This window comes from Sceloporus undulatus, chromosome 1 (assembly GCF_019175285.1).
Source record: "Sceloporus undulatus isolate JIND9_A2432 ecotype Alabama chromosome 1, SceUnd_v1.1, whole genome shotgun sequence".
In the NCBI taxonomy this organism is placed as follows: Eukaryota; Metazoa; Chordata; class Lepidosauria; order Squamata; family Phrynosomatidae; genus Sceloporus; species Sceloporus undulatus.
The window spans coordinates 106,160,964-106,185,929 of NC_056522.1; the positions used below are offsets into that span (position 1 = coordinate 106,160,964).

Below are 24,966 nucleotides of genomic sequence, written 5' to 3' on the forward strand. Positions count from 1 at the left end.
ATTGGGAAGTATTAGATAGCAGTAAGGAGCTAAAAACACAAGAGGTCTGTGAAAAAAAAGATTGTATAGAACAGTAGTCCATAACAATGTGCACGATTATTTGGGAAACGTGCCACATGTAACATATACATAACAGATTTTGAAAAGTTCATTTTAAACAGTAAATAAGTCTTAAAGATGTTTTTGTGTTGATTTTCTAAAAATCTGTAGTAAATCCTATGAGGGCCATTATATAGAGGACCAGAAAATACTCATTATAGAAATATAAACCTGAAGAAGAAAAATAATCAAGTGAAAGATTCGCAAAACTGAGTTATGTATAATCTGTTTATTTAGCAAAAAATTATTTGGGAAAAAAGTTTTATCTCCCTCAAGTCATACAATAATAAGGCAGTTTTTCAGCTTCTCATTTTCAAATGTCTAAGATTAAAAAATTAACCCTATGATTGTTGCACGCAGGAGTATCACATCTGTTTATCACAGAAGCAATGCTATTTCCTGTTTTTTTTTTAAAAAAAAGATCTGGGTACCTGTGGAGCTGGTGAGCCTTCAATGTCAGGAGCATCCTCCAACTATTCCCACAAAAAGATAGTCCTCTCCAGAAGTCATTCAACAATCATGTACTTCACCACACACTCCCAGTTTCACTCACTCCCAGTACCAACACTCACCCACTGATACAGATATATCCCATTCCTTCATCCTGACTGCTTCCTATCTTTCTCAGTTGAACAACTGGGTTGGACCTATGCAGCTATTATTTCTTCCTCCCCTGCTATGATGGCATTCTCACACAATTTAAAAACCAATTCTCCAGTCAGGATTTGTAGATGACCAGCAGCAGATTTCTGAGAACAGATTCTATTGAAAAGAACTTGAGAGTCTTACAAGACTTCTCTGTGGTATTAGGACTAATGGTGTCTAATTCTGTAACTTGCAATGTGGAATGTTTTTTGCTTTATAGGCATGTGCAAGCTTTTAGTCCCACTGAAGAAGTGTGTGGCACTGGCCAAATCACATGAAACTGTTGCTCCTTCCCCCTCACCACAGTATAAATGGGGGGAAAGGACTGGAGACAAGAAGGATACCTGTGAAGGTATCATACTCTACCATTTCAAATAACAAGTGCTAGCTATGCCCTATGAGGAACAGCTTAGGGAACTGGGTATGTTTAGTCTGGAGAAGAGAAGGTGAATGACAGCCATATTTAAATATTTTAAGGGATGTCATATTGAGGATGGAGCAAGCCTGTTTTCTGAGGCTCCAGAGATTAGCACATGGAGCAATGTATTCAAAGGAATAAAGGAAAAAAGATTCAACCTAAACATTAGGAAGAACTTTCTGATGGTAAGACCTGTTTGACAGTGGAATATGCTGCCTCTGAGGGTGGTGAAGTATCCTTCTTTGGAAGTTTTTAAACAGAGGCTGTATGGCCACCTGTCAGAAGTGTTTTGGTTGTGTATTCCTGCATGGCAGGCTAGATGGTCATTGAGGTCTCTTCCCACTCTATGACTCTATCATTCTATGCAGACATCTGGAAGCTTTTGGACCACATATTCCCAACCCTAATTTAAAAGATATGCACAACCAAGCTCTTCATGTTCCACGGGCTGTAAGCTACTCCTACTACCTTTATATCTTAAGTTAGGCTATCTCATAACAAGTCACATTGGAAGGGAGAATGATTTCACATCATATTAAATGGTGTGGTAGGATGGGAGCAAGGCAAAGAGTATCTTCTTTGGAAGGCTGACTGAGATGAGAATAAAGCCCCACTGGCAGCTGTAGTGCCAATGCTTTAAGATAGACAGCGGCATGCATAAAAGAGTTTGGAGTGCAATGGAACACTGCTTTCATACAACCATCCATTCCAGTCTCTGTAGCACATGAGAATAGCCAGGATGATATTAAATTAATCTCAGTTGAATTTTGAAACACACACACACACACACACACACACACACACACCATGAAACAACTCAGCAAAAAGGGATTTTGTTTCTAAGGAAGGGAATGCAATGCCATACATGGGATTTCAGAACAAGGAGACATTAATTCATAGGACAAATCCAACTTGACCCGTATCTAGGGGGTGGTCTGAGAAATGTGCCCAAAACTCCAATGCCCATTAAAACTTATGTTCTCTGACTGCAAAAAGCCAATCTGTTTCCTGGAATGTGTCACAAAAGAAACAAAACATTCTTTGGCCCTATTAGGGTTAATGCTTTGCATAGGCATATCTAACCACAGAATGGTCAAGTTAACAGTCATGGCCTATTTTTCCTGCCTTTTTTTTCTTGTGCTAGCATTGTGACTGGGAACAAGAAGAATACAGCCACAGTAATATACAGCTGTCAATTAGCAAGACTGCATAAAGGCATCTTTGGCCATGGAGACTCTTGGCTTTCTGAAACCAAGTGATTTGCATTGCAAGCATGATAAAGAAAATCACAATGTTCAGAATGAGGAAGAGGCGGGTGTAAGATGCTGACATTGAAGGAGCACTACTTCGAGCAGTTGCAAACATCTGTGCAAAGCCAAATCGGCCTTTGACTGATACACTGTTTTTGTGTTTCCCATAAGTAATATCTGCAAAATCCAGAAGATCTTTCATTTCCTCATCTTCATCCACAGGCAGCTCTTTTTGAGCCAAAGTCTGTGCCTTCTGTCGAACTTTCCTTTCATTGACTTCAATCTGTGCAAAAATGTCAGGGCCAGCATCAATGAACTTATAGCCTTTGGCCACTTTTCTGTTCCTCTTTGACCTGCCTTGCTGCTGCTGCTGCTGAGAGATTGCAAATATTCTGTCAATGGCCTCCTCTGTCTGTCTCTTATCTGAAAACCTTAGCAGACGTTCAGCTGTTTTTCTGAAACTGTCTGTATTTCGTACCCGGGACAAAATCTGTTTCTCTAGCTGCTGAAAAACAGGTTTGAAATGCTGAAGGTTCTGTTCGACGACTGCTGCATAGTCTCTTACTTCTGATATGGGGAAACTTCTAATGGAAGCAGCTCGGTCAAACAGGACCTTCTGGCGGTCTGAAATAACTTGTGCAAAGACAGAGCGGCTTCTATCCTCTCCAGTCCACAAATAGATGGCATAGGCATGCTCACCAGTGGTAATGAAAACATTCAACTGCTGAGAATCCCCATGGACACTGAAGCTTTGGACATCGATGGAAGGTCCAATGAAGAGGTACACAGCTCTAGTGACCGGTCTACGTAGGCGAGTTGTGACATTCACATAATTTGTTCCATTGTAAGGGTAGCCTCTGGGATACATTCTTGTGTTGACAACAGCTTTTTCACTATAGCCAGTGTCATCCATCCAATACATCTTGTACAGCCCATCCCGTTGCCTAATAAAGGCCCCATGGACATCATCAATCACAGTTTCTTCAAAAGGCACATCCACATTGTGGAAAAAGCTGGTTGCCATTTCCAAGGGACTATCATTATCAAGATGTATTTGGTCCACTAGCAAGAGCAGCTGAGGATGTATAAGGAAAAGGTTTCTTTGGAAGCTTTTCAACTTTAGTTTGGGGTTGTAGGCACCTACTCCTTCACCTCTGATAAAGATGATCCCACTTCTTTCCATAGCAGCAACCACTCTCCCCTGGCAGTCTGCAGCCAAGTCATGTTTGTACTTTAACCACTTTGATGAGCAGTCTTCGGTAACTTGTCCTTCCCATGGATAGAAGCAGCTCTTTGATGCAGCTGGAGAAAACATCAGCACATTGTTTAAAAATGTGTACTTTGGTCCATACAGAGCTTCCGTTATGAAAGGTACACCATTGGGTGCAAAAGTAAACGAGTTCTGATCTGGGTGTTCATGACCAGCATTGAAGTTCCGCCAACCTTTGATCCAGTCTTTGTATTTGTTCCTGTGAACAATATCATATATTGCACGTCCTCCAAGCTTTCCCGATTTGAAGGAGAGGAAGGGTCTGTTGATTTCAGCTGGCAGTGCACTTCCATATGTTACAACTCCCCAGTCCTCAAAATAATGCAGCTTTGGAATACCATAATCTGGTGGAGGTACAAAACCCAGGCTTGCATCATACCTTAGCAAAATAAAAGAGAATAATCTCATGTTATGACAACAGCTGGTATTAATTATTGGTATGCTCAGATGTCAGTACAGACCTTGCTTATCCGTACATGGAGAATACAGTAACATACACTACCCCCCCCCTCCATTTTTGAAAAAGGGTGAAAAGTAGGTCAGGAAATTTTTTCAGAGAAATAAGTGATTTGTGAAAAAGTTGCCATGAGGAATGGCAACTTCTGAGATGAAACTGAATTGGAAAGTGTGGGTACAGGATGCAAACTTCTCATCAGGAGAGCTGTGCCCTGCTGCAGGTCAGAGCATACCCCTTCCAATATGAATTTGGTCTGAAAAGGGGTTTGTGCCCAATGCTTTTTTTTTTAATTGGGATATCATGGCCAGATGCAAAAGTGGCAGGGGTCCTCAATCTTTAATATTTTTGTAGAAGATGGAATTTCAGTGGTCACTCTCTGTTATACAGAATTGTTAAAAGTGAAAGAGATTTATTTGGTTTAGAGGAATATTCTCCCTTCCCCAAATCCTACAATGCTATTTTTTCTATATTGCTGCATTTTAAACAATGGGCCCATGCAGACAGGCCAAAATAAAGCTGCTTCAAGTCACTTTGGAGGTACGCTGTTTAAATGATGCATGCGTCCTAAGAGGCCAGAAGCCACACCAAAGCCACGCTCCAGTCCTAAGGACTGGAGTGCAGTTTTGGCACAGCTTCTGGCCTCTTAGGACGCATGCATCATTTAAACAGCATACCTCCAAAGTGACCCGAAGCAGCTTTATTTTGGCCTGTCTGTACAGGCCCTAAGGTTGCTTTTTGAAGAGAAAGTGTGTGCATCTTCACCTTTTTCCTTCTAATCTTAAGCAACAATGACTGTTATTTGCTAATTATTAGATGTGTGTGATTAAAACTTTAATCCAGAACACAGTTTCCTTGGAATAAACCTGACTTAGTACAGACTGACTTACTTTTTAATCTTGCACTGGACTGCACAATTAAGTAAACTGCAGCAGTACTGCAGGACTGGACAGGTCCTGGTGCATATCAGGTTCAATATAAAGAGAGTGCAACTCTTATTACTAATGAGTAAGACTCCCTAAAAAAACAAAACAAAACAAAACCCTCCCTCTCCCTCTTAAAATCCACATTCTAAGGATTTGTTTGTCTCATACCAGATAAATTCAGTGTGAAGGGTGCACCATCGCTGTCCTTTGGATGGAGTCCCTGGGCCTTCAAGCACTCTGTTCCTTCTGATCTGATCTGCCAACCAATTCCCACTGCCATTGCGCATAACAAATTTATCCAGGAATACCAACTGGCTCTCTGGTCCATAAAACCAGTTGTAGTTGGAATCTGCAATAGCAACTGTCCTTTGGAATCCTATGAGGGAATGTGAAAATGAAAAACAAATCCATACACACAAGTAAATTACCTAATACTATCTAAGCATCATGATGGAACTGTCACACTAAAACCAGGATGCCTAGGAAACTATAATGTTATGTTTAGCTATGTGCTAAACACTAGTAACTTCCTTGTCAGTATAATTATCACACTTTGTTCTTATAGGACTCATGCATTCTTCTAGAACTGTCAAATTAAGCTCATTTTAAACCACAGATCTTAAATGTGCCCCCTGGCCTGTGGTGGCTGGTGGCTTTCATGCTCTGGGTTTTACTTAGAACTTAGCAGGAGTTATCCAAGTGGGTGGATCTATTTTGAGGATATGATTCAGCACCCTGGGTAAGTCTTTTGAAATTTAACCTGACACCCGGAACAGATTTACTACCCGACTGGTCCTTGCTACAGTGTGCCTGTTTACAGAGTGCCTTTCCCCTGCTTTCTCTTCTTTATGAAAGAGGAAGGGCCACAGGCAATCCAGGATTGAAGCCTAACCTGCAGTTCTTCTAGCCCAGGTAGTCGTGGAAGTGTCCTTCTGGTGTCAAAGAGGACTGCATGTGCCTCTGCAAAGGAATGCTTTTCAAAAAAAAACTTGATGGGTTTATATCTGTTGCCAGCAGCACATCTGAGGGCATTATGCCCCAAACCAGGGCCTGCAGGATTAAGGCATCGACAATGCTAATCTAAGGCCTACTTATTTCAAGTGGATGCATGACAGGGCAGGAATCAAAGCAACACAGATCTGATAGAACTGTTTATGTGAACATCTGCTCAACCTCTCCCACCTTTTGTTCTGACCAATGTGAACCAGCAAAGCTTTAGAAACAACACATAATCTCTTACATCATTTCCCTAGCCCTTCCCATGTAGGATGCCTTGCCAAATCTCATGTCTAAAAATGCTTCACATTTCTGCATGTTGGTTGTTGTTGTACTTGTAGTAGTTTTAAACACTGCTTCATCCCTGTGTGCATTTTAATCCTCGTTTGATCAGGATTATGATAATTTATTTTCAGTTCCTTCAAATGATTCTTTTAAATGAAGGAAATGCTATCAACAGACTGATCAGTGGACAGGGAATGCACTTCCAACTGGAATTTGGAAGGTCCCAATGTCAAAATATTTACAAAGATCTTCACGACCTGTTCGTTCACATTTGACTACTTTTCTAACTTTGGATTGGCTATTTTATTCTAAAACTGCTTTTTATTACCATGAAATTATTGTCATTTAACTCTGTACATGTGTGTTGTGTAAGGACTTTGTTGCACAGGCAAAATTGGGGGGAAAGCGGGGTTTTTAATGAACATTGTCCCATGAAAATCACGTAATGAAGTGAAGATTTTCACACAACATCATGATTAAAGAGGACTTATCCCGGCAGTAACCAGGTAATAACCAGCAACAAATCATTCATGGGGAAATCCTGTGAATGATTTGTTGCTGTTGATTACCTGGTTATTGCTGGGATAAGTCCTGTTTAATTGAGATGTGTGTGAAAATCTTCACTGCGATCACATGATTTTCACGGGATAATGTCCATTTAAACCCTGCTTTTCCCTCGTGTGATAAAGATTGCATATAGAACACTGTGAGAGCAAGGGCAAAAGGACTGCTCACACTGCTCTTACAAGTAGATTCTATATCAGTTACATCTTAACATTTGTCAAAGAAGTTGTGTGGATGAAAAAAACATAATTGGATTTCATTTGTACAGGATACAAACAGGATATAAAACAGAAGATGTACATAGGGCATCTTATGCATGAGAAAGTGCATCTGTGGAGCAACACTCCAGATACTCCAACCTGTGTTATAGTTCAGAGGTTGGAAAAGTTACCTTTTTGAGTGTCCATGATGTCTGGGCACTATGCTGGCTGGGGGATTTGGGGGGACATTAGTGCAAACCAGTAACTCTTCCAAGTTCTGGACTGCTGCTGGTATGATCTGAAGTTGTGCTTGTGCTGCTTGCACTGCTTTACAGACAACTGGTGCATGTTAGCTCTGACACCAATTGTCACTTGAAGATACTTGAGTGGAAAGGCATCCCACTTTGAGTGAGAGCAGAGTTTGATACAGACACACAGTCTGGCACTGTAATGATCTAATAGTAACAGATTTTGAAAAATAAAATGATTGAGCTACTTGCCTGGCAGAACTGTCTTATACATAAAAGCAAAATGTTGTTTAAGCCAGGGGTGGTTGAAGTGGTTAATGTCAAAGTGCCTTTGGACAAGAAAGATGTACTGAAAAAGTGATCTGGTGGTGTAACTGCCATATGCTACTCCTTCATAGAGAGAGCCATCTGTCACTTCTTGCAGCAGAACTATAGACTTCTCCATGATGGTTAAGACTTGCTTAGTCCATAGGTATGCTTCCTGAAGATAACCTGAAAGAAAAAAAATGTAAGTGGAATGCCAATATCATCCCTACATGATTGATTAACTAAGATCCTTCAAAAATAGATGTAAATAGACATGGCATGGAGAGGATTGCAAATATAAGCACATGGGGTCTACATCCAAATTGGGAGTGGACAAATAATACACTATCCCTTGAATCTCAGCTTTCTTTTTAAAAAGGGACTCTGAACCATCAAAACAAATGCAACAGAATGATCCGTTCTCCTACATATTTGCACAAGTTACTTGTGGTCTGAATTGCCTATGTATACAAACCTTGGTAAATAGCATGAAAGTTAGATCAAGAGAAAGGAGGGAGATTAATGTGCAGTTGTCATCTAAAAGTAAAGGTAGTCCCTTGACATGAATATCTAGTCATAACTGATTGTGGGGGATGGTGTCCAAACCTGCTTTTCTTATACATTCTGCATACAAGTTGAACAGATAGGATGAAAGGATACAGCTGGGAACCATTCTGTTTCTCCGTGTTCTGTTCTGACAGTAGCCTCTTGTCTAGAGTACAGATTCCTCATCAGGACTATCAGATGTGTTGGTACTCCCATGTCTTTAACGGCATTCCACAGCCTTGCATGATCTATGCAGTCAAAGGCTTTGCTATAGTCTATAAAACACATGCTGATTTTCTAATGGCAAAATCAAGGCTTACTTTTTTGTATTTATTTATTTTTTTTAATATTTTCAAGCCACCAATGCCTGAGTATGTGGATAAATAATTCATGGATATGGAGGGCCAACTATTAAAAACAAATTATAAAAAGTAAACCTTGAATTTGCCATTTTATATAAGGACACCATTTTACTATTGTATATAATAGGATATGAGCATCCATGCATTTTGATATCAACAGGGAGTCCAAGAACTAAACTCTGGATGCTAAGTGCTCACTGCACTGACAAATAAATTGTGTTCAGATGGAAGACAACAGTGCTCTACCTATTCCAGCCCCAATACAGGTTGAATATCCCTGACCCAGAATTTAAAAATCTGAAGTACTCCAAAATCCAAAATTGTCCACACGCATGGCTGAGACAATGATGCCTTTGCTTTCTGATGAATCAGTGTAGGCAAACCTTGTTTCATGCAAAAAAGAATTTAAAATATTATTCATAAAATTACTTTCAGGCTATGTGTATAAGATGTATACGAAACATGAACCCAACTCAAAGGGTGCTTAGCAATGGCTCCTCTTCATCTTGGAAATAAGTGACCACAGGGTTCTGTCCTGGGCCCAGTGCTAGTCAACATCTTTATCAATAACTTGAATGAAGGAATAAGGGACATGCTTATCAGATTTGCAAATCATACTAAATTAGGCTAATACCTGAGATGACAGAATCAAAATTCAAAATCAACTTAATAGATTAGAAAGTTGGGCTAAAGCTAACAAAATGGATTTCAACACAGAGAAATGTAAGGTACTGCACTTAGGGGGGGGGAAATGAAATGCACAGATATAAGATGGGGGACACCTGGCTGAACGAGACTACATGTGAAAGGGATCTTGGAGTCCTAGCAGACCACAAGTTAAACATGAGTCAAGAGTGTGATGCAGCAGCTAAAAAGATTCTAGGCTGCATCAACAGAAGTATAGTGTCTAGATCAAGGGAAGTAATAGTGCCACTCTATTCTGCCTTGGTCAGGCCTCACCTGGAATACTGTGTCCAGTTCTGGCCAGCAAAATTCAAAAAGGATGTTGACAAATTGGAGTGTGTCCAGAGGAGGGTGACCAAAATGGTGATGGGTCTGGAAACCATGCCTTATGAGGATAGACTGGGTATATTTAGACTGGAGAAGAGACAGTTAAGGGGTGGTATGACAGCCCTCTTTAAGTATTTGAAAGGGTGTGGTGTCACATTGAGGATGGAACAAGCTTGTTTTCTGCTGCTCCAGAAACTAGAACATGGAACAATGGATGCAAGCTCCAGGAACAGAGACCTCACCTCAACATTAGGAGGAACTTCCTGACAGTAAGAGCTGTTTGACAGTGGAACACACTCCCTCAAGGGGTCCTCTTCCTTGGAGATCTTTAAACAGAGTCTGGATGGCCATCTGTCGGGGATGCTTTGATTGTGAGTTCCTGCATGGCAGGGAGTTGGACTGGATGGCCCTTGTGGTCTCTTCAAACTCTATAATTCTGTGAATTTCTAGTTTAGACTTAGGTCCTATCTTGAAGATATTGCCTTATGTATATGCAAATATTCCAAAATATGAAAACATCTGTAATCCAAAACACATCTGAGGTCGCAAACATTTTGAATAAGGGAAACACAACCTGTACATACTTCCGCTTGGTTGCATAAGAATAGATGTTGAGTACTAACATGTATGAACTAACTGTATCCATTTCCTAAAGGTTATTCATTGCAACATACCAAATTTAGATGTGTGGCTTCAGAAGTTATTGGATGTAATTGAGATGGACAAACTCTCAGCATACATAAAGCATAAAAACATTGACAAGATAGAGAAAGAATGGTTCCCGATAATACAATTCTGTAAATCGAGATGGCTGATCGAAGGGGTTCATACACAAACTTAAATGTATTTGGAAAAATCATGTACTTGTACAGCGTGTTGTATCTCATTCTTTTTGCTTTTTTAGTGCATGATATCTAGGTTTTTCTCTTTCTTTTTTTTATAACTAAGACAAAGTAAATACATTTAAGAGTAAAATTCCAGAGGTACAAAACAAGATAACATGTAATTATATGTAAAAACCGACTGTAAGACTATGTTAATAAGGGATAAGGAATGAAGGAAGTTGTTATTAGGGGAATATTACTTGAGGAGATAATAATAATAATAATAATAATAATAATAATAATAATAATAAGTTTTATTTATAAACCGCTTTTCCGCAGTGATCAAAGCAGTGTACAAGTAAGAATTGCAATGACAAAATACAGAATACAGACTAAAAATTGCAATACAAAGATAATATATGCTGTAAATATATAATCTTGCTAAATCATGTGAACAACTGTAATTTTATGTATTTGTAACAATAAAAAAGGTTATTCATAACTGGCAAACACAAATGTTTTAAATACACTTTAAAGGGGAGTCTCATTGTTTACCACATACCTTGATTCATTAGAACCAGGCTTCCTGCCAACAAGGCCACACAGTTGGTAGGCTGATGGTTGTGTAGGTATTGGAAACCCCATCCACGCCTATACGATGCTTCATACATATAACCTGAGGCGTTGGCAATTACCTCAAGAAATTTCTCCTGCTGAAACTTGCTAAGGTAGTTGTACAAGAAGTCATAGGCAGTGGCAAATCCGACCAAAGAGTGAGCAAGAGGAACTTCATCCCAGGGTGCATCCTTTACTAACCTGTCAAAGAGAGGAGAAGCATCAACGCTCTCTCATTTTTGCTGTAGAGAAACATTCTAAAAAAGTAACTGTAAAAACATGTAAGATTTTAAACTATGTTAATACACACTGCCAAGATCAGCTTCTCATTCACTCAAGCTGACTAGCAAATGGCTCTAAAATTCAGACGAATGTCATGGATGATCACAGTAGAAGAAAATTAACACTCATGTGCACATGAACTCTTACTGCCTTCCTTTTTCCCCCTCTTTTTTGATATATCACATTGATGTTGAAATACACTTTGTTATTAGAGGAACTGGTATAACAATTGAAAATTAGATAAGAGGAAACAAACATATACGAGATAAACAAGAATGGTGAAGATCACTATGGAAGTGCAAAATACATGATGTAAACCTTGATGTAGGATCTAAGATATGACTAACAGATGGATGAAAGCTGATATGTCCTTTTATTGTGTTGTAATGTGTTCTATGTGTATGTCTTTGGTTTGTTTTGTTACATGTATTTATAATTAAAAAAATTTAAAAAATGAGCAAAATTAAACCCTTCCCTTTCTCTAATTTCCCTAATTTCTGCCTTTGGAAGAAGCAAAGTTAAGCCCTTTTCCTTTCCCCTTGCTCTTTCAAAAAGCAAAATCCCAGGCTGGTGGGGGTTTTGACTTTGGAAAGAGCAATGTTTCTTTCCCTTTTCTCTATCCAAAGCCAAAATCCCATGGCTGGTGTGGTTTCTGTCTTTGAAATGAGCATTTTGCTCTTTCCAAAGGCAAAATCACATCTACTACCTCAATAGAATGGGGGCCTGGCATTCACATGTAGATGTAAAGGGGGGGGGGGAGCTTGAGAACCACTGGTGTAGTGGTTTGAATGTTGGACTGAAATTCCCTGACACTTGGGTTCAAATCTCCCCATGCCTATGGAAACCCATTGGGTGACCTTAGACAAGTCGCACACTCTTGGCCTCAGAGAACGGCAATGGCAAACCTCTCTGAACAAATTTTGCCAAGAAAAACCTATCTTGTGCTCACATAAGGTCATAAGTCCGAAATGACTTGAACGCATACAACCAGTCACAGGTAGCTCATGTTCAACAAGTTAAACTGAAATCAGCTAAGCCACTATTTCCCTCTTAGCTCATTTCCAAGAACATTTGAATTTTATTATTCTTCCTACCTATTCCACCTCCTAGATGTCTGACAAGTCATGGACACAGGCAAGCCTCCCTGACTCCAGATTTCAAGTGACAGATTTGCCTAGCTGTTGTTGTTCCACACACTGGAAAACAATTAGCATAAACAAGCCACAGCCAATAACAATGTGCATGTGATCCTCAAGACATGGGGAGCTCTCCCACTTACTGGTGGTTCTGATCCATGTACTCAGAAATCTTTCCCCATTCAACCTATTGGAAGTGCATGACTACATGTAAAGATGTTAAATCCACCAAAACTTCTAAGCATAACTCCATCACTGGATGGGAGACCTCCTGATCTGATTTTCATCTGCAGGGAAGAATTTTATTTATTTATTTAATTTATATGCCACCTTTCTCCCCAGAGGGACCCAAGGCAGATCACAGACAAAACATTTAAAATCACAATAAAATTCAAAACAATTAAAAACATCTACACCCAATATAAAATCACATAAAAATATACAAAAGTTAAAAACTAAAAACCCACCTGCTCCATAAAAACCACCCAGCTATGCATTATATATCAAATGCCTGCCTGCCTGCCTGCCTGGCTAAAAACATTTTTACTTGTCCACGAAAGGTCAGCAGAGAGGGGGCCAGTCTAGCTTCCCATAGAAGTGCATTCCACAGATGGGGAGCAGCGACTGAGAAGGCTATCTCTCATGTCCTGACCAAGTGAGCCTGTGATCTTGGTGGGACTGAGGGAAAGCCATCTTCTGAAGATCTTAGGGCTCTAGCAAGTTCGTATAGGGAGGTACAGTCACTCAAATAGTCTGGATCTAAGCCGTCCATTGAACGGCTTTTCTCAAGTGCAGCTGACAAAGCCAGTAATCTCTGATTAGTACATGCCTTTCATAACTTCATACAAGAGGCTGCCATTTTAGTGAGGCAGTGGTTTGGAGGCTGACATAAATTTTGAGCAAAGGGATTTTGTAGCATCTTTGAGACTAAGGTCTAATCTGCACTGCACAATTAATGCAATTTGAAACCTCTTTAATTGGCATGGTGCCATCCTTTGGAATCCTTGGATTTGTAGTTTGTTGTGACACTAGCACTCTCTGAAGAAAATATTAAGTATCTTAGAAAACTACAAATCCCAGAATTCTATACCATTGAGCCACAGAAGTTAAAGCAATGCCAAAGAAGCTGGAAGCATATGCTTTCAGACTTAACTCTACGGAAGCTTATGCTTTTTTCTCTCAGTCTTAAATGTGCTACATGATCTCTTTGCATACTGATCCATATTTACATGGCTTTGTCTTTGAATGAATTTTGATGTTTACACAACTCATCTATTTCGTGTCTGACTATAGTATCAAAGACATTTTACCTTGTATTGAATGTCTTCACTACTGAGTTAGATAATTACAGGTTGCAAATGGAGAAATAAATAGTTATTTTTGTAGCAATGCTGTTTATGTTTCTTTGAAATCAGAGTGGATTGGATTAGTGTGTGTTCCAAACTGATTAAATGCTTAGTGCTAGGATCTATGGAGATGTAAGCTACCGTATATTCCGGCGTACAAGACTGCTTTCTGACCCTCTAAAACGGGGTCAAAAGTTGGGGGGGGGTCTTGTACGCCGGTAAGAGCACTTACCTGGTTGTCCTGCCAGCTTCCAAAGCCCTGCAGAGCCCTTTGGAAGCCAGCGCAGGGGTGCCTTCCTGGCTGCTGGCTTCCAAAGGCCTCCGGAGGACTTTGGAAGCCGGCGCGAGGGGGTCTCCCTGGCTGCTGGCTTCCAAAGCCCTCCGGAGGATGCCCTCCGGAGGACTTTGGAAGCCGGTGCGAGGGGGCCTCCCTGGCTGCTGGCTTCCAAAGCCCTCCGGAGGACTTTGGAAGCTGGCGCAAAGGGGCCTCCCTGGCTGCTGGCTTCCAAAGGCCTCCGGAGGCCTGAAAAGCCAGCGTGCGCGCGCGCGCGCCCCTAACTGCCAGCTTCTCAGGCCTCTGGAGGCCTTTTGAAGCCAGCGTTTGTGGGCATCAGGCCCCCTAACTTGGCCTTTAATAGGCCAGAGCACTGCCTGCATGCAAGGCAGGCTTTGCAGGCCTCAGCAAAGGCCTGGGGAATTGTTGCCAGCAAGCCTTGAAGATAATTCCCCAAACGTTTGGCCAAAATTCACCAAATCCCCTCCCCCATCTCACCAAATACTTATTTCAACTCTCAAAATTACCATTAAAACTAATCACCAAAATCACACCAAAGTCTCTGAAAAGTCCCCGTTTTCGTGTGAAAGTCACTACATTGGCAACACATAGCAGCTAGCCCCCCCCCCCGTGTTAAAAAAAATAAAAATAATAAATGCATACAGTAATTAAAAATAAAAACAGAAAATAAGATAGATAGATAGATAGATAGACAGACAGACAGATAAGTAAAATAAATAAATAAATAAATAAATAAATCATAAGCCAAGCACATCATTGCGTGATTTGCCCGGTTGTTGTACATGTGGGTACCACCTACAGTACCGCACCAGTACTGTTACCTGTACCTGTTCATCAGTACAGCACCAGTACATACAGTACTGTATAGAACTATCAACAATCAAAATCCCATCATGGCTTCACAGCACAGAAGAAGAAATATGAAGCCAGTTTCAAACTTAAAGTTGTAAACTTTGCCAGGGAACATAATAACTGCGCTGCTGCAAGACAATATGAGAGTAACAAAAAGATGGTTCGGGCTGGAAAGCAAATGAAAAAGCATAGAGTATGCCAGGGGTAAGTGTGCATTACGAAGAGGCACCCCACATTGGCCAGAACTTGAAAAAACATGTAGCAGACATGGTGATGAGCATTGCCAAATTTATGTAGTGACAAGAAATCAAAATACGTCTGTTTGCACTTCAGTGGGCCAAATCTAACCCAGATCACAGCAACAATTTTAAGGCCACTGTATCCTGGTGTACTAGATTCATGGAAAGGCCATGATATGGTACTGAGGCAAAAGCGAAAATTGCTCAGAAATTACCTGCAGATCTTGATAGCAAGTAATTTTTTCCATAGATCGTAATACAACAGCGCACCTAAACATGGCTATGCGTTAGCAGTATTGGAAATGATGAGATGAAACTCCGATGAATTTGATATGGTTGGAAATAAAAACTGTCCATCAAAAAGGTGAAAAAACATTTTAATTAAACAACAGACATGAGAATCCAGTTTTACAGTGGTTTAGGATGCACAGCTGATGGCACCAAACTGAGACCAATGATTATTTTTAAAAGAAAAACCATGCCAAAAAGTTCCCTGTTGGTTGTTTGTTACATGTGAATGAAAAGGCTGGTGGATGAAGAAGGGGTAAAGCTATGGTTGACAATGTATGGAGCAGGCGACCAGGTGGACTTATTAAAAAACGTAGTCTACTGGTGTGGGATATGTTCAGGGCTCATTTAACTCCCAGCCCCAAGCAAAGCTTGCAAGACTAAACACAGATGTGGCAGTTATTCCTGCAGGATTGACATCGTTGGTACAGCCACTGGATGTGTGCCTAAACAAGCCATTTAAAGATCGCATTTGAGAACAGTGGAATGAATGGATGGTTAAGCGAAAAGTCATTCACAAAAAGGAGGAAAACTGCGTCTCCACAGTTGGATGTTTTGTGCAAATTCGTCCAAGCCTGGAATGATATTGATGCAGGAACACGTAATCAAGTCTTTCAGAAGTGTGGCTATCAAATTCATTAGATTGTATGGAGGATGACTACTTGTTGCAAGATGAAGAGAAGCGAAGCTGACACTACACCATCTGATACAGGTTCGATCCATACGATGACTGCCTTACAAGTGTTTCACAAGTCTCATTGATGTATTTATGGTATCAGATGAGAACAGGGGATTTTGAAGGCTTTCCTGTGAAACACCATAGCTTGCAGTTATGATGGGCATTGCTAACTCACCCGGGACTTGCCCCGCACTTGTCTCTCTCTCTTGTTTATTATCTTCCTCCTATCCTGTCAGTTCCAGTTTGGTTGACAGCTTAGAAGACAAACAGCATGGCAGCGCGTTTCTTTCGTTTTAGGTGAATTAGGAAAGTTTAATCCACTTCCACTGTTCTATGTTACATGTTGATGACCAACAGCCTTTGTTTATAGTGACAGTTTTCCTGTACTAAGCATTAGAATTAAAATTACCATATTGAAACAAATATGAGTTTTTTTAAATTTTATTTGTGTACATTATCGGCGAGGTATATCCCAAACTCTATATTTAAACTGGAAAAGTTGGGGGTCTTCTACGCCCAGTCGTCTTATAGGCCGGAAATACCGGTACCAACTTTACTAATGTATAACTACAAATTTGTACATAATAACACCTAAGCACTTTTATGTTGTACTGATTTCAACTGGAAATGCTGACACCTTTTCCTTAACACTCTAGCATTACAAACAACCTCTGAGCACTGGAAAAAATGTATCTTAAACATACGTTTGGGCTGGGTTGTGCTTGGTGCCTAGGAAAACACACACAAAATAGTAAAACCAGATAAAGGCGTAACTGTGACTGCAAGACTATAATAGCATGCACCACGTTCAGTGGCAAAGATGTATAAAATGTAACAAACTGCCTGCAAAGATTAAGATGGGTTAGAAATTTATTCTATGGGGGGCTGCTTTTTTCTTCGACTTAGACCGTTTCCTTCCAGTTTGGCATGACCCGGAAATGACTATGGACTACATTAATTTAGAAGTCTGTACATTTCTGAGTTTTCAGTGCAGTCTGTCAAGAAGAAAGAAGTATCTGACAACTTGTTGTCATGTAAAAACCAAGAACTTTAACTGTGCAAATGCACTCCTCGTCACTGCTGATACTTGGGTTCTAGGTTTTTTCAGAAGAGGTTTACCTCTTGGGATCCTGCCTCAATGTAAAGAAGCAGTAATCACTTCCGTTACCCGTTCAGCAAGTCCTCCTCAGCTTGTTTAATTAGCCATGAAGGGCAAGGGGCTAGTGCACTGTGGTGGCTCTCGTCTCTCCAAGGGCTGTCCAAATCCTCAGATACACCTTCGTGACTTCAGTGCATGCTTACCATGCCTACACAAATGTCTATGTTTAAAAAATGAACACAAAGTGAGAATCTCACCAACCAACAGAATGACCAGTTCCTGCCAAGGATGAAAAGAGTCTTTGTTGTTAATTGCTGTCAAGCTGTCTTTGACTTCAGCAACCCAAAGAATGAGAGACCTTCAAGTCACATTCTCACTGCTCTGCTCAGGTCTTGCCAACTCAGGACTGTGGCTTCCTTGAGTCTATCCATTTTGAATGAGGTTTTCCTCTTTTCGGCTCTTTTCTATCTTCCTAAGTATAATTTGTCTTGTAGTGAATCCTGTCTTCCATGATGTGTCCGAAGTAGACAGTAATACTGAAATAGTGTGTGTCCTGGAACAGAGTAGGCAGACTCATAAAGTAACAGGTGTAATGAAGGAACGCTTAGGAAACTCAACAGACCCCTTTGGAACAGCCTGCAGCCACCCTTTCCTTGGTGGATCGGCTGCTGCAACTACATGTCGTGGCCCGATCTGGCCTTTCTGTGGTGCAAAAAGGTGTTAGGTATTAGGTGTTACATCTAATGCCCCCTCATGGCAAATACTTTTTGATTTCACAGATGTTCTGCAAACAGAAAGATTATTTTTCTAAGTTCATCCTTTCTGCTGCAGTCTTCAGCACTATCCTCATGTGTTGAAGCGTCCTCCAAATCTTTGAAGAAGATTTGCAGTGGGAACTGCAGTAGGAAGGGTGAATGCAATAAATAACCTCTCTCCCTTCCAGGTCATGAAGCCTCTTTCACCAGCAGAGAGAAAGAAGTTGACACAATCATTCATGGATATGCAGTGGTAAATCTAGAAAGGGAAACTATAGTTTTTTATTCTGTTATATTCATGTAATGCTGTAGCAGGCCTGCACTTTTAAAAAATGCAGACAGTTTGCATAAACCATAAAAGACTCTAGTTCATAAACACTGGAGTAAACACTGATGATCTACAAAACTATGACTGAAAGGAACTATGGAAGCATTCATATATTAAGACGTTGGAGTCATTTATTGCCTTCAAAATGTCATACTGCATCAATGGGTGTCAAACTGAAAGGACAACCCCTACGTGCATCCCTATATTAAAACATTACATATACCTGAGAAAGATGTTTTTGTTTACTTCTCTTTTTGGCAAATGCTTCTACTCTAAATGTACAAAATTATGAACTCAAGGCATTCATGTTTGAATTAGACCTTGAGCAAACAGAATAGTCACTTCATCAGCCCTTTAATTAAGGACAAGAATTCTCTCTCTTGTTCATCTGTTCATTTACCCATCATCTATTTTACTTTTACTTATCCCGATTTCCCACCATATTGATTTTTATTTTACAGAAGCAGTATCACAAAAATCAGCCATGCTAGTGACTTTCAGAAAAATGTGGAACTGCTCCACATTTTCTGAATGAATCAATCACAGATCAAATATTTTAGACCTCAGAAAGTTTCCCCATAATCCTACATTTAGTGAGGCATTAATTGGCTTATTTATGTACTTTCATTCTGCCAAATTGCAATCCCACACAGACCTAAAGTAGAGATGAATAGTTGCTAAATTTCTGCAAGCTACTGGGAAGATTTCATCCTCTGTTTGATCATCTGGCCTGGGCCCCCGTTTGACTATGTAATATCCCTTTGTAAAATGGGAAAGATTTCTGGGTCCTCCAATCACAGGAATATGGTTAAACCATACAATTCCTTCAATGATAAAGAAAATTGTTGGAATACTAATTAAAATATTAAATTATTGCTGTCTCTTGGCAGTAGCATATGCAGCATGATTGGATATTGATTTTCCAGTGCTGGCACCAATAAAAAACTAAGTGCAGTTGAAAAGTACAAATATGTGTGTAACTAGCAACTTTTAGAATTTATGGGAGGAGGATCCTCTCAATACAAAAGTATTTTTTGGGATGCTATGTAAAGGTATTGTACTGCAGCCCTTCGAATCCCTCATCTTCACATGATGGGCAGAATGAGACAGTGATGATAAGAACTAGGCGAGATCGGGCCCTCCGTTCTGGTAGTCAAGGCTGCTGTCTCAGCCCAGTATTCCTCTGCCCCATCCCATTCACCCCTTTTCACTTGCTGCCCCTCACTCCTGGAACCTTCTTCCCCCACAAGCAAGAGCCATCACTTCTTTAACCAGCTCTCAAAACGGAGTTGAAAACCATCCTGTTCAGAGAAGCCTTCCCAGGCATTGCATAATTGTCGCTTACCATTGCTAATTGTCGCTTACTATTTGATGTTCTTTTGGTGCCTGTTTATAAACCATTTCCTGTATTGCTATGTACTGATATATCATTATCCTACTTGAGAGTATGTATTTCCCTGGAAATGATTAACCATCCATTATGAAGCCAAGCCCTCCCTCCAGTCCATCGCCTTGTCCAGGCTTGGAGTAGAGAGGAACTGCTGGACCTCTTACCCTTTCCCTCCACCACTCCCTTCTCCTTCTGTGTCAGTCTTTTAGATTGTAAGCCCGAGGGCAGGGCGTCTAACTAAAAAAGATTGCATGTACAGCGCTGTGTAAATTTACAGCGCTTCATAAATAAAGGTTAATCATAATTAATAATCATACTAATAACATGTAACAAACTACTCATTGGTACATGTTACAGATCAGCATGTAGCCACTTTTAATCCATGAAGTGGAGACAGAAAACACCAATGAAGCCATCTTGTATCACCTGGACTAAAACTGTTATTTCTAGCCTTGTTTGCCTTCCTAACAATACTTCTTCCTAATCAAGACCTAAGTTGCTGTCACCTAACAAAATGCTCTTTTTAATGTGGTCCATATGTGTTTACCTTCTCCTCTCTGCCTGTAGTACACAGTCTGAAACACTGTCCATCATTTGTTTCCTTATCAAGCTCTCAAAAGCAGCCATCAAAATAGTTATGGCTCATTTCCAAGAGATTTGATTCTAAAGCCAGGTTTATAAACATTTCCCCTAGAAACCTGTCATTTCCATGCAAGATCATCAAGCTTTTTTTGGATGAATTAACTAAGGTACTAAACTCGCCTCAGTGAACAAGTCTGCACACATTTGCGTTACAAAGCTTGGACTCCATCATATGTTGGCAAATTTGGCTCTGTCCCCATTGTGTTTTTGCCTTCTCAGCATTCATTTTCACTGATACATTCTATTTGATAGCATATGGATAAAACCATAAGATTTACTAGCATCTCATACCTGCACAGAAACTAGTTTTGCTTCGATTGCCAGCCAGTAAAACAAAACTGAAATCACAGGGGATGCAATTAATGGTATCAAAAATTTTGCTTTTTAAATGCACAATCTCAAGGCTTGGTTGGATATTTATTACTGTATACAGTGCACTCTTTCTTTACGCGAGGGATCTGTTCCGGACTCCCTCACATAAAGCAAATTCTGTCTATGCTCGAGCCCCATTTAAATGAATGGGGTTCAGGCAGCAGTGGCACGCGCGTGCCATGGGCGCACACCCAATTGTTCCCTATGGGACGCACCACCCCATCTCCCCGCACGACTTTCAGCGTATGGTGAAAGCCGCTTATGATGCGGGCGCACTGTATACTCATGTACAGTCTGCCCTTCTTATACACAGATTTTTTTAATACATGGATTCAAGCATTCACGGTTTGAAAACGTTCAAAAATAGTAAAAATTTCAAATATCAAACCTTGATTTTCCATTTTTTATAAGGGACACCATTTTGCTATGCCATTATATTTAATGGGACTTGAGCATCTCCAGATTTTGTTATCCACAGAACCAAACCCCAGCGTATAACAAGAGTCCACTGTATAAGTCTAGAAATTTGAGTAAAAAAATGACCCCCAAAACCTGGGTCGACTTATCCATGGGTCAATGCAAGTGTTGTGCCTTAACTCAAAATAGGATCCATCTCCCTCTCTGAATAGAGGCAAAAGGTAAGAGTTTAGTCCCTTCTAGGAGAACCTAAAAGAAGCACCATCCTCCTCTATTCTTTCCACTCTGGTGCTGCTTCTGGCCTTTTTGAATGCTTGGGCAGGAAAATAGAAGCATTCTTTGGCAACATTTTCCTTTCCTTCATTCTTTACATCCTTTGTTGAATGCCCCTAAATTTTACCCTCAACTTATACAGGGGTCATATCGAAATTCATAATTTTGGCCCCCAAACCTGCCCTCAACTTATACATGAGGTTGAGTTACAGTCATGTATATATGGTAGTTACAAAATTCTCCACATGAAAATAGTTTTCTTACACATTTATTACTATGCAGGAACCATACATGAAAAAGATTAAAGTCTAGCCAGAAAATAGTGTTATGTAGCAATGATGGGTCACATTTCATAGATTTCACCATGAATAGTGTCAACAGGAGATTTTGGCTTGGAGGTTCACTAAACCATATCATTGCCATTTATATTCTGTTGAAGTGGTCCAGGCCTCAGAAGTGTCTGCCATGTATTATGTTTCAACTTTCATGAACTCTCACTGATGAAAATAGACCTATTTAAATCAATGAGACTTAATAGTGTTTGTAAGTATGGGGTGAAACAGACTGCCCCAAAGAGGTGGCTTGAAGCTGACCATTCAAAAGGTGGATTGGGGCTGCACCAACCATGAGCTGCAGTCCCAACCCACCTTTTTGCCAGCCAAAAAAGAAGTAGCAAATAGTCACTTCTTTTTGCTTTGGCAAAAAGCAAGCTTTTCCTCCCTGTCACGGAAACTGGCTTTATGGTGCTCTGGCCGCATGCAGCATCTAAACAACACATTGCCAATGTACTCAGAAGACAGGCAGAGTGCAGTATCTGGGTATCCAGCAGCTGGGTATGTGGGCAGCCGGACAGAGTGCAGCCCGCTTCCAGGTGGCTTCAGAGCATGTTGCATCAAAACGCCACACTCTGAAGCCACCCGGACAACAACGGTCTGTTTCGCCCCTATGATCAAGTCTGGATTCAGTCCATTTTTGTCCAGAATATAGATGAATTGATAGTGGGTCCTGGCAGAAAGGATTTAACACAAGATGATTCATGTGTAGGTACACATTTTCCTACAGTTATGTCTTGTGGCTTACATCTATCCTAAGGATTTCTGTTGGACAGTCTAACTATCTAGAGTACAAAGGGGCTGTCTGGAGACCCTTAAAACAATCTATATAGTTGTATTAAAATTTTTGGCAGATCATACTTTTAAAAACCCTGTCAACCAGGTGCCCTGTTTCTTGAACACTAGCTGCAGTTTCCCATGGCTTCAGCCCGACTGATTATCCAACTTTTCCTGATATATATCAAAGTAACACTAGCTGCCTCTAGCCTGAATTAATGCATATCTTAACATAGGTCACACATTTGTGGAGATATATTTACAGAAACAGGACATTTTACTGTTGTCAACCGCCCGGATTGGTTTCCCATAGGGCGGTATACAAATAAATAAATAAATAAATAAATAAATAATTATTATTATTATTATTATTATTATTATTTCAAAAGTCAGGTGCTTTGTATCCAGCATATACTACTGAATCACATTTATTTTACTAGCATGAGGTAAATACATGGTACAGAATTTTTTTTTACAGCATGACAGTTGTAGCAGAACCAGCAATGTTGTAGCAAAAACAACAATCTGGGACCTTAAGGACTAGAATATGTATTATAGCATATGTTTTTGTGACCCAAAATGCATGTCATCAGATGCAAGGACATGGATTTTATGAAAGAGGGCATAGACAGATTGGGAGAAAGGGGCAGACAGAGGCTGCCCCTTTCTTCTCTGGATCATTGCCACGGCAACCACACGGTGCAGCAATGATCCGCTCCAAAAAGGAGCTGCAAAATGTGGCTCCTTTCTCCGCCACTGCCGAGGCACTATAAGCGCCCTGGAGTGGCGCTGTGATGTCCTTTGTGTGCTGCAACATTTGGATGCGGTGGATGAGCCATGTCATCATCATGTGTGCTGTGTAAATGGCTGAGCACTAAGATGGCGCCCATGGTGCACTATAGGGCTCAGAAGCATGAGGACACTCCACTCTCCTGAGCTCTACTTTTGGTCCCACAGATAGTGATAGACGAAATCATTATTCTTTACAGTGACACAAATCCGTTTTGCTATATTGAAGAATTTCAAGAAGCTCCTCAGAATGAGCTGAAAAACAAATAGAATATGGCCATCCAGGTGTTCCTAGACTGCAAACTCCCATCAACTCTCAGCATCAGCTGTTCTGGCTAGAGTTGATGGGAGCTGTAGTCAAATAACCTATGGACAGCCATATGTTTCTGGCCCTTAAGACGGATCTCTTCCGGCAGGCCTTCCCAACCTAGTTTCCTCTCCCCGAATAGGAATATGACTTGATTGTGATCAATGTCTCTCTATCAGCCCAATTTTTATCTATTGTATTTTAGTGTTTTTAAATTATGATTATCCTATATTGTAATTTTATAATTGGGGTGGAGGGTTGGGAAGGGATTAGTTTTGAATTTTATTGTATTTTTAATGTATTTTTACTGTTGTGACCCGCCCGGATTCCTTCTATTATTATTATTATTATTATTATTATTATTATTATTATTATGTTTCTAACTTCTTTTATAAAATATCCTACTTGACAGGATTTTTTTTAAAAAACCAGAATCATTGTTTTAGTTTCATGAGTGACATAACCACTCTGACCTCTAGCAAAAAGGTGGGAAAGATATAGAATTAAATTGAAAAAAATCTAAAAGGGAAGAAATGGAAGAAATAAACTAGACAAGCAGATGCCTACCAAACAAAACAAAACAAAACAAAATGATGAAGTCACTGAATGACAAAGGTGAAGGCTGCATCTGCACTGCACAGATAATCCAGTTTGACACATTTTTAACTGCCATGGCTCAATGCTATGGAATTCTGGAATTGTAGTTTTGTGAGATATTTCATCTTCTCTGTCAGACAGCTCTGGTGTCACAAAAAGCATTGAGCCATAGCCGTAAAAGTAGTGTCAAACTGGATTATTTCTGCAGTGTGGATGTAGCCAGAGTCTTATGGACAGAAAGTTAGACATTGGGTACATCTACACTGACAACTGAATCTAGGGCTGGCCTGGATCATTATGCCCTGGACTGACCACGATGGTAACCACATGCACTGGGATGAATCTAGTGGCATGCTATGTCATTGTGCACACGGACCAGCCAGGCCATCACCACATAAGGCCCGTTCCCACTCAGTGCCACTAACACTGCAACCTCACTGGCCAAGCAGCTCCCTGCAAGAGCCTGGCTGGCACCATCACTGAGGTTGGAACAGAGCCCTCTGCTATGTGCCAAGCAAATGTACAATTATATTCTAGTCTACTGGAATGGAATTTAATTCAGGATTATTAAAAGCATCTCCCCCAAATTGGTCATTTTATGAAGTTCTAGGAAGAGAAAGTACAATTCAATAGGAAATGTTTAAAGATGTATTGGAACATGATAGATCATAATAATCATGAAAAGGAATTGAAAGTGATAGCAAGTGTTGGTTGGATGTATGTTGAAATTAATGTTTTAACATGACCAAAAA

The 24,966-nt window shown here is 40.3% G+C and overlaps 1 protein-coding gene across 5 annotated transcripts in view; it reads right to left on the reverse strand.

Annotated features, from left to right (window-relative positions):
• Positions 1–309: 309 nt before the first annotated feature.
• Positions 310–24,966, reverse strand: part of DSE (dermatan sulfate epimerase) — a 47,519-nt gene continuing 22,862 nt past the window's right edge. For 4 of the 5 annotated variants that reach the window (XM_042445321.1, XM_042445319.1, XM_042445320.1 and 1 more), the window contains 4 exons: positions 10,967–11,220; positions 7,608–7,847; positions 5,231–5,438; positions 310–4,061 (listed from right to left, as the gene is read on the reverse strand). In XM_042445321.1, coding sequence (XP_042301255.1) covers positions 2,303–4,061; positions 5,231–5,438; positions 7,608–7,847; positions 10,967–11,220 — 2,461 coding nt within the window. In that variant the 3' untranslated portion in view covers positions 310–2,302. Of the gene's footprint in view, positions 4,062–5,230; positions 5,439–7,607; positions 7,848–10,966; positions 11,221–24,966 lie in introns of those variants that run through there. The other variant, XM_042445323.1, reaches the window with a different exon arrangement.